This window comes from Pelophylax lessonae (assembly GCF_965119305.1).
Source record: "Pelophylax lessonae genome assembly, chromosome: 1".
NCBI classification, from domain to species: domain Eukaryota; kingdom Metazoa; phylum Chordata; class Amphibia; order Anura; family Ranidae; genus Pelophylax; species Pelophylax lessonae.
The window spans coordinates 329,194,338-329,204,886 of NC_138768.1; the positions used below are offsets into that span (position 1 = coordinate 329,194,338).

A 10,549-nucleotide genomic window follows, 5' to 3' on the forward strand; every position below is an offset into this window, starting at 1 on the left:
CTGTCCCCTGATTCTCTGTGCTTAAATTATTGGAACCCATTAGGGGCATTCCTTTTTTCTACTCTCACCCATAAGTTGATATTTCTTGGAGACCCACTTCTGCAAATGGGAGTGTCAGGAATCCTTTCTGGTTTGAATAGTTAAGACCCAGGACTTTTTTTTTTTTCCAGAGGGTAGTTTCTGCCTTTCACCTTAACCAGAACATCGTTCTTTCATCCTTTTGTCAGGTTTGAGTTTTTTCCAAAGGAAATTTCCCTCCTATTGTCTGACTGTTCAGGGAGAATCTCTGTTACTGCTTCTTCCTAAGTTGAATTATTTTTTGGTCTTCTTGAATGTACCTCAGAAGTAGAAGTGCCTTCTTGTTACACCATCTCTAGGTGGCTCAGGCAGACCATTATCCTAGCCTATGGTTTTTAAGATCGGTATCTACCCTTCCCTATCAATGCCCACTCTACTAGACCTGTGAGTAAGACTTTCATCATCAAGCAACTCCCCCCACATAAACTGCAAAAAGAACTGTTTTTACCTGATTGCAAGGCTACCACCTTGTCTTCATCTTTTCCCACATTCTCTAATTACCATTTGGATGTTTTTGCTTTAATATGCGGGCATTTTTGTTGTTTCTTGGGCCTTTAGTGCTTGCTGTTTCCTACTCCTCTGTTGGACTGCTTTTGGGCGTCCTCACTTCTGTGTTCCTCAGTGAGTGAGGAAAGAAATGTTTTTTTTTTTCCCCTCTTTTGCGATTAACTAAAATCTATTTCTAAGTAAATGCTGTGTGCAGTTAGGATTAGCAGGGGTAAACTGCCCTTGGCTGGTAACTTTTATTCCTGGAGTTACACTTTGATTGTTCATTTGATTCTCCTCCAGTTTTCAGATGCAGAGTGTGCCCGGCGAGCCCTGGATCAGTTGAATGGGTTCGAGTTGGCAGGTCGGCCTATGAAAGTTGGTCATGTGACAGATCGTGGTGATGGCAGTACAGATGTTTCTTTCCTCGATAATGATGATCTTGAACGCAGTGGGGTTGATCTGGGGGCAACTGGAAGATTGCAGCTCATGGCTAAATTGGCTGAGGGTAAGTTCTCACTATTAATATTTTGTTATCCAAAATTCAGGTTCTGTTCACACACGTTGCATTTTGTAAATTGATAAAAATAAACAATTATATATTTTTTAAAGAATACATACTTTAGAATATGTCTTTACATCTGCCTAAAACTTTTGCAAAGTATTGTATTGTATGTGTGTGTGTGTGATATATATATATATAATATATATATATTCTCTGTCCCAAAAGTTCACGGCATGGTAGGAGTGCCCATACAGGCATGAAACTTTATCCCTGCACCAAGCCAATCTTCCAGATGTGCAGCGTTTGAAAATGCCAACTGTTTGCAAGGAGCACACAAGACCATATAGCGAACATGTGCCATTTTCAGTACCAGTGGCTTGGTGCAGTGATAGTTTCATGTCTGTGTGGTCACCACTGCTACGTTAGGGCGGGAACTTTTGGGATGGCATATATATATATATATATATATATATATATATATATATATATATATATATATGTATGCTTTTTTATTTCTTCATTTAAACAAGGCCTTTTGTGATCGCTATGGGCAGTGACAGGTACTTTTGAGCGCTGGAAAATGATTTAGGTGGCTGTAAAACCTCAGATCGCTTTTATTGGAAAGCCACTTGCCGACTCTTAAAACAATAAAGACATTAACAGAATGATGGCTGCAGCCATGATCCTGGTGTAACTGCTTGCTTACAAAGTTGTTTATATACATGTGCTGGGCAACAAGCGGTAAAGTACCTGGCATTGGCTCACATCTAGCTTAGAGTGGGATGTTGTTTGTGCTCCATCAATGTAGTTTTTACAGGGTGCAATAGGACCCATACTAAATTGTCAACGTATGGATTGTAACTATTGGTAAAATTGTTGCCTAGGAAGTCCATACTCATACTGTAAGTTTTGAGTGTTTGATCCATATACAATTGATAGTTTGTCATTTATGCACCACAATTCAAACCCTTCAAATTTCCCAAGTTCAGGGTAATTTAAAGGGTTACCTTTAAGGGTTAATTCAAATGAATGATGATCTCCCACAGTGCAAATAAGATTTTGGCTTCTGCCATATAGTATCTTGCATCTCTAAGGTGGATACAGGGGGGAATATGCCAGCCCCCAGGTTGGAAACTAAAGCACTCGACAGTGACAATGAAGCAAGTATTGTCTTTATATTGTTAAAACAATCGGGAATTCCCCATCCTGGTATATATTGCAGTTGTAATACTGTATAATAAAGCTTAGCGTTGGGGGGCAGCCAACCCTCCTGAGTCCTTGGGATATTGCAGATAGTCGAGTTTAATTCTAGAGCAACATTTCTTTGGAAGACCCTGAAATAGAGCGTCAATATATTCTAGCAACTGTGGGGCCCATGACATTTTTATTAAGCTCTACCTACAACCATGAGCTGTAGGTTTGCACCAACTAGTACATTTCGGTTTGAATTTATGTAGCAATAGTTTAAGATTCAATTTTAGATAGGCTTAGGGGTTCTTGACAAGATCTTTATGTGGATCTTTGACAAATCAGGAAGTTTGGTATGATGAATAATTGGTGCTTTTATGTGTTGTCTTTGTATTTTATTGCGCCTTTTGTTTTATAGCGAGTTTGTAGTGAGCTTGGTGTACTGATAACGCCATCCCTGTTAAGGTTAACACACACAAAACCAGGTAGGAGTGCTTGTCCTATTTTTTGCAGGAACATGCAACTCAAATAATACATTTTTGAACTACTTTGTTGGGTTCATAGATGTGCAAGTTATACGTTCCACTTGATGTTTTGCTCCAGATTAAGTACTAAACTGTTGCTAAATCAATTTCCTGGATGTTTTATGGGTAAATAAGCATTTTCTGCTTTGTGCCTTTTGGATATAGTTGGCAGAAGACAACACAAATTGTATGCTTCACTTGACCATTTCACACATTGTCTTAACATTGGAAGATCTGCATAACATGACTGATCTTCAGTGCTTTACCCCTTACCACTTAAATTTGTACATCTGGATGTTTCAAAGAAATTGGCAAATGTGTCTTCTGTGTGTCCATAATAAGCACACTATTAGTTGAAAGGGTTGCAATAACTCAACAGGAGAGAGCAGCTTTATTTTGTCCGTCAACTAATTGTTCTTACTGTTCTGATTTCCTTGTCTCAGGTACTGGCCTGCAGATTCCAATTGCTGCTCAAGCTGCTCTGCATCTAAATGGAGCCATTCCACTGACTGCCCTGAACCCTGCCCTTTCAGGTATACCCATTTAAAAAAAACAAATGTACTCAAGTTTCTTGATGGATTTCTGATTGTTAAAAAATTACTTTGTATTTTTCAGCTCTTAACCCGGCTTTGAACTTGGCAACCCAATCAATTTCTTCACAGTGCTTCCCACTCTCACACCTCTTCAATCCACAAACCATGTAAGTAGGACCCATATGTAACATTTGTACAATGCAATGGTCCTCTGCGTTTTAAGGAATGTAGAATGCCTGTGTTTGCTTTGAGGCATTTCTAGATGCCTTCATAGTCGGTCATTTAATTTTTCTTATAGAATTTTACTGTTTGAGGGGAGAATATTTTGAAGGACATTCTCAAGATTTTTAATTCATTAATCAGGGATTTGGAAGTAGTGAGGCGGACCTGATCGGAAAGCCTGTGTAAAAGGACCCTAAAAGTATAAATCCAATTAACATAGCTTTTTTTTTTTTGCTGCATAGAAACTTGTGTTGAGAGTATTTGCACGCTGTCATTCCTGACCTCCACTTGAAAAATTTGCCCGGTCTTTGAGACGCTGACCTGAAACTAGCATGCAGTTATAGACATCTGTTCTGTCTGAACTCCTATTCTGCATACATTTATTAGGAGAGGCGCCTTCAGGCTTCACAGCTGTTTTTTTTTACTGTGCATGCACGGGCTGTGCACGATGCACTTTCTAAATGGTCCCGCCTTCTTCTGGGACACACACAGGTCCCAGAGAGCAGCAGGGGGGGGGGGAGGGGTTAGGCGGTGGGGCCGGACATGTCGTAGATCACTGATCTTACTCGGAAGTAGAAGCGGGTACCTATCAAAACCAGGTACCTGCTCCCCCAAAAACGTGCCAAATGTGCCAGTGGAGAAAGAGAGGATGCGAACAAGCGGAGCTTCACCTTTTGGGTGGTGCTCAGCTTTAATGAGCTCCAAGAAATAGATTTTACCGTAAGTACAAAAATCCAGTTTTCTCTATCATTCGACAGACGCAGCTCCATATCTTCATTACCATATGGTTATGTTCCTCCAAACAAGAATAGGCACTAGGCATGAAAAAAACTTTACCACGCCCATGGGGGCTGTCCTTCCAGGCATAACCCCACACACTGTACTTCAGATTGCAGTTTGTTTCTGCCTAGTTTTAGGAATAGGACCTAGCTCCCTGCTGGGACTTTGGTCTTAGCTGTAAATAGGGAATTGTTATTATGTTTTTTTTTTCTATTTTCACTAGTTAGTTCCTGGAGAACTACAAGCAACAGCCGGCTGTGGTTTCGGACTGGATAATCTAGATCCTTAGGGTCTCCCAGCCTGGCCAACGAGCGTGAGCAGGTTATAGTCCAGAACTAAGCCTCTGCACGACAGTGTCCCGATGCATGGGGACGAGCCTGCGAATGAACCATCTCTTGGGGACCCAATCGACTTGGAATGCTCTGAGTCATGGCGTACCCCCTGGCTGACAGCACCCCCATCCCGGGTGGGAGGTGATCTGTTTCGGAGTGGCGCCCACCTGATATCGTGGTATGGTGAGTAATTGTTCCCCCAAAACCTCTAGCAGTCTCGGGGCGGACGTGGCCCCTATCCCTGGAATGGTCGGACCCTCGGGGCTCCCTCGGTTCTCCTGGCCTCTCAGGAGGACTAGGCCCAAACCCCTCCAGTTTTTTTCCCCTACCCTGTGCAGGTTTCTACCTTGGAAATATTGCAGACATTGTGGTGCCTTTTTGATGGGGGTGGTTGGTCCTGGTGGGGTCCCTTTTTGTAGGGACCCTCGGATGCCTAATGTTCAGGGACCCCTTTTGGGAGTCCTTGAGACCAGCATGGCGCGCCGTGGGGGCCGCCCTTTTGCAGTGGATAAATGTGTTCTTTTTCCTATTGTATTACATGGGCAGCCATTTTCTGTTAGTTCCCCATAGGAATGCATGGGGCAGCCATTTTCCTGTGGTCCACGATCGCTGGACAGGCAAGCGGCATGGCACTTTAATTCTAGCAAGACACAGGCTGTTCTTTCCTTTTCCTGTGCAGATTAGTTTCACTTTTGTTTTCCCAGAGCAAAAACGTTTTCCTGGGGTTCCCTGTAGGTTTTCCTTGTACACGCTGCTGTTGGATTGTACTAACCTGGGGTTTGGTAGCCCGCTAAGATAGCGGTGAGATCGCGATTTGGCGACTCTTAAAGGGATAGTGCACTTTTTTCTTACCAGTGTAAAACGCAGTCCCAAAATAAAATTTCACCTACAGACCCCTTAGGTGCTGCTGCGGACACTTTTGTGTCAGTCACAGCCAGATAGCACAGCATTTTTTTACTAAGCCTGATGTCAAAAGTAGATTTTGTAATTACAAGTGTTGCCAGCCGCAAACGCCCTCTGCCTTCACCTCTTTCAGCAGTGTCTTCAGACTCTAAGGCAGATATGGCCGCCGCAGACGCACCCCACCCTGCAGGGTTGGTGTCTTCGCATTCTGTCAGTGAAGAGGACCTTTCGTCATCCGCTGCAGCGCGGGAACGCGCCTTGTTGGAAGCCCTTCTAGTTTCAGTGCGGGAAACGCTTCAGGAACGCTTTCAAGGGTTTTATTCAAACCTGTTCACCGTACCCAGAAAGGAGGGCAAGGTGCGTCCCATCCTGGACCTCAAGGCCCTGAACCACTTTGTGCAGGTACAGAGGTTTCGGATGGAATCCATCCGCTCGGTAGTGGCTTCACTACACCAGGGAGATTTTTTGGCCTCAATAGATATCAAGGACGCATTTCTACACATCTCTATCTCCGCTGGACACCAGCGGTTTCTTCGCGTTGCAGTAGCAAAAGAGCATTATCAATTGGTGGCGTTACCCCTTGGTCTCGCCTCCGCCCCCAGGGTTTTTACCAAAGTACTAGCACCAATGTTGGCATTGCTGCACCAATAGGGGATTGCAGTACTGGGGTACATAGACGATCTCCTATTGAGAGCAAACTCTTTCAGCCCTGATGGGCGATCTAACAATCACTGTCCAAACACTGCAGGAGTTCGGGTGGACCATCAATTTAAATTTAAAGGGATTATCTGTACCTGACTCTGCCTTGGCGAGGGTCTTTCTTCCTCCAGACAAGCTGAAAAACTGCAGGAGGCGATTCAGTTGCTGTTAGGAACCAATCTACCCTCCCTGAGAACCTGCATGCGGGTATTGGGTCTGATGGTATCGACCTTCGAGGCGGTTCCGTTTGCCCAGTTCCATACAAGACCTTTGCAAAAGGATTTTCTTGTCAATTGGAACAAGGATCCAAAGTCTGCTCTGTTGTGGTGGCTTCAGTCACAAGCACTATTCCAGGGCAAGTCCTTCTTCCCGTTGTTTTGGATGGTGGTAAGGAGACGTGGGTCATTCTTCTCAGCTCATTAGGGGCCTTTTCGTCCCTCTGGGTCTCAAGACAAGGAATCTAAGCCCTTCAGGGCCTCCACCTGAGATTCCAAGAGGACCTGCTCTGGCAAGCCACGAGGACATGGTTTCCTCTGCATGAAGGGGCGCCCTCACCCGTATCTGGGCTGGGGGGGGATGTCTTCGCTGGTTTCCGGATCCGTGGACCTTCCTGGTACAGAACAAGAGTGGGTCCACAAAGTCATTCAGTCCGGCTACAAGATAGTTTTGATCTGATCCTCTGGAAAGGTTCTTCCCTTCCAACCTGCACTTGTCCCCTTTGGGACAATGCAAGACTTGTTACATCAAGGGGTGATTGTTCCGGTTCCGACTTCGGAACGTTTTCAAGGTTTTTACTTAAACCTCTTTACAGTTCCCAGGAAGGACGGCAAGGTACGTCCAATTCTTGACACCAAGGTGCTAAACTGCTTTGTGCGGTTACAGAAGTTTTGAATGGTGTCCATTCGCACAGTAGTGGCGTCCCTACATCAGGGGGATTTTCTCGCTTCTATCAACATCAGGACGCCTGCCTTCACATTCCAATATGTGCCAGTCACCAGCGCTTCCTCCGCTTTGCCGTGGGTGAGGAGCATTATCAGTTTGTGGCGTTACCCTTCTGCTCCTCAGGTCTTCACAAAAAGTGTTGCCCCCAGTGCTAGCATTGTTGCGTCAGCGGGGGATCGCGTTACTGGGGTACCTGGACTATCTTCTGTGAGCAGAGTCTCCTGACCGCTCTGATGTACAACGTGGAGATTATTCTGCAAACTCTAAGGGAGTTTGGTTGGATTCTGAACCTTCGGAAGTCTGCTCTGGTTCCGTCCACAAAACTGGACTATCTGGGTCTGACTCTGGACTTGGCCTAAGCCAGAGTGTTTTTTCCTCTGGGAAAACTCCATCAGCTTCGTCTGCTGGAAAAACAGGTCATCACCTGGGCTTGCATGCGGGTGCTGGGCCTGATGGTGTCTACCTTCGAGGCGGTTCCGTTTTGCACAGTTCCACATGAGATCTCTGCAAGAAGAGATTCTGGCGCAATGGGAGAAGAATCCAGTCTGTAGAGGGGGCTTCATTCTCCGGCACTTTGACAGGGGGAGAAAATTCTTCCTCCCCCTGTACTGGACGGTTGTCATCACAGATTCCAGTCTGTCCGTGTGGGGAGGCGTCCTCGGCACAGATTGTGCTCAGAGGACTGCCGAATAATGTACTGGAACTTCGAGCAATCAGACTTTGTCTGGATCATTGGACAATTTGTCTTTAGGGGGTCTGGTACGAATTCAGTTAGACAATGCCACGGGCGTGGCCTATGTCAATCACCAAGGGGGCACAGGAGTGTCCTGGCGGCTCGGGAAGTAGCCGGCATTCTAAGGTTGGCAGGACGATTTGTTCAAGCTCTCTGCTGTACACTTTCCATGGAAGGTACAGAGGTTTGTGACAGTCTCGGGATCCTCTGGCTGACGCCACAGATGCATTAGTGGCTCCTTGGAGTCAGTATCGTCTGCTTTACCCCTCCCCCCCCCCCCCCCCCCTTCTCAAACTGCTGCCAAGACTCCTGTGCAGGATTGATGCTGAAGGGATTCCGGTTATCCTAGTGGCTCCAGACTGGCCTCGCCGGTCTTGATATGCCAATCTGGTACGACTGATCGCCTGATTCCTCTCAGGGAAGATCTGCTGTCCCAAGGGCCAATCTTCGATCCTGCTTTATAGTCGTTGGCTTTAATAGCTTGGCTGTTGCAAGCCAGGTGCTGAAGAATAGAGGTTTGTCTGAATTGGTGTTTCCTGCGCTGTTAAAGGCTAAAAACTCTACCACTAGGAAGATCTACCATTGTACTTGGAAGACGTACATTGCATGGTGTGAGTCTCTTGGGGTCGCTCTTTCGGTGGCTTGGATCTTGGCTTCCCTCCAACGGGGGGTTGAGCAGCGCCTGGCCTTGAGTACCATCAAGGGCCAGGTTTCGGCCTTGGCAGTTTTCTTTCAACGTCCATTGGCCACACATTCCTTGGTGCGCATTATCCAGGGAGTTCGACACTTGGCTTCTCCAGTGCGGTCTCCATTGCCGCCGTGGGACCTCAAATTGGTGCTTTCTGTTCTTTAGAAGCCTCCCTTTGAAAGTCTTCGGGAGGTTCCCCTGCTTACGTTGTCCCAGAAGGGGGCCTTTTTGGTGGCTATTACTTCTGCGCGCAGGGTCTCGGAGTTGGCGGCGTTGTCTTGTCGTTCACCTTGGTGGTTCACAGAGAAGGTGGTTCTTCGTCCCGGACCGTCGTTCCTTCCAAAGGTCGTCTTCCATTTGTATGAAAACATTGTGTTGCGTTCCCTATGTCCCAGGCCTAAACATACGAAGGAAATTGCCTTGCATTCCCTGGATGTGGTTCGGGCAATCAGGATGTACCTGGCAGTTACGGAGTCTTTTTAGGAAGTCAGACTCACTATTTTTACTTACGGATTGACCTCAAAGGGTTGGCATCTTCTGCTGCGACCATTTCCAGATGGATCAGATAGATGGTGATTCAGGCCTATTCAATTAAGGGTCAGGCTCCGCCTTTCCCTGTTAAGGTGCACTCTACTCGGGTGCTTAGTGCCTCCTGGGCCTTCCATCATCAGGCGTCATTGGTGCAGGTTTGCAAGGCAGCCACCTGGTCGTCTGTGCACACTTTCACAAAGTTTTAAAAGGTGTACATGTTTGCATCTGTGGATGAATCCTTTTGGCCACAAGGTTTTGCAGGCTGCTGTTTAGAGCACCTGGTCCTCTTTGACGGTGTATTGTGTTTTTTTCAGGAGAGCTCCAGTTGTTAATGGTTGAGCTCCATGTTACCTGGTTGGCTATGGTTTAGCCTTGGGAATTTTTTTTTCTTGCTTTCCCACCCCTCATATTTGGCACTGCTTTGGGATGTCTGTCAATGAACGAAAGAAAATGGAATATTTGGCTTACCGTAAAATCCATTTCTCCGATGTTCATTGACAGACAGCACCCACCCCTCTGTGGAGTTGGTTTTCTTCTGACGCTGCTTGTAACAAAACTGAATGCCTATAGCTGAGAGTGGGTGTATACCCCCTGGGACTGCCCCATTGGCATAGTCTGTTTTTTTTTTTCCCTGCCTAGTGTCCTACTCCTGTAGGGGGCAGCATAACCCAACTGTCAAGAAGATAAGGAGCTGTGTCTGTCAATGAACATCAGAGAAATGGATTTAACGGTAAGTCAAAAATCCCATTTTATAACACATGCTTTTTGCAGTGGATCAAACAGTGGTTTTGATTCCTTTCCTTATTTATTTATTTGCATTTTGTCTTTAGGTAACATTTGGAAATGCAGATCTACTGACCAATAAAGATGCGTCTTTGAATTGCCAAGTTGCACAGATGTGGTATATTAACTCTTTCCATTTGTGCCCTAATTGAAGGAGTACACCTTGAAATATCTATCCATCCTTGTGCAGACATCTTAGAAGGTGCTTGTTAGAAGACGTTGAACCGTTTCTTGAAGACCTGAGTCACTGTACATTGGGGAAAGCAGTCCTTTGTAAATATGTTCTTTTTGTGTACCGAATAAAACAGTTAATGTTCTTCTGACTATTGTAGAATTTCCCCAATGTTTTGTAAATATTTTTTCAGTGTGCTGTGTATGGTTGTTTATGGTTATCGTCATAACAGCTTGGTGCTGGAAGGGCCCAGGACTGTGGATTCTGTAAATAGGCGATTGCTGCAATCTCTGTAAATACAATATGTAATAAAAATTGTTCCAAGTGTAATACAGAAAGTGGAATTATTCAAACATAGGACCCTGAAAACTTGGTTTCCTTTGAAGCACAGAAAGCAGAATGGTGTACATATTCTTGTCTGTGCTGCACCATATGGAGCATACAGTGACC

General features: G+C 45.4%; 1 protein-coding gene across 1 annotated transcript in view; it reads left to right on the forward strand.

The window, feature by feature from the left end:
- RBM23 (RNA binding motif protein 23) overlaps positions 1-10,275 on the forward strand; it is a 37,635-nt gene extending 27,360 nt beyond the window's left edge. The window contains exons 11-14 of the mRNA XM_082243633.1: positions 868-1,072; positions 3,225-3,314; positions 3,397-3,481; positions 9,975-10,275. Of these exons, the coding sequence (XP_082099759.1) occupies positions 868-1,072; positions 3,225-3,314; positions 3,397-3,481; positions 9,975-9,978 (384 nt within the window). The 3' untranslated portion in view covers positions 9,979-10,275. The remainder of the gene's footprint in view (positions 1-867; positions 1,073-3,224; positions 3,315-3,396; positions 3,482-9,974) is intronic.
- Positions 10,276-10,549: the final 274 nt, after the last annotated feature.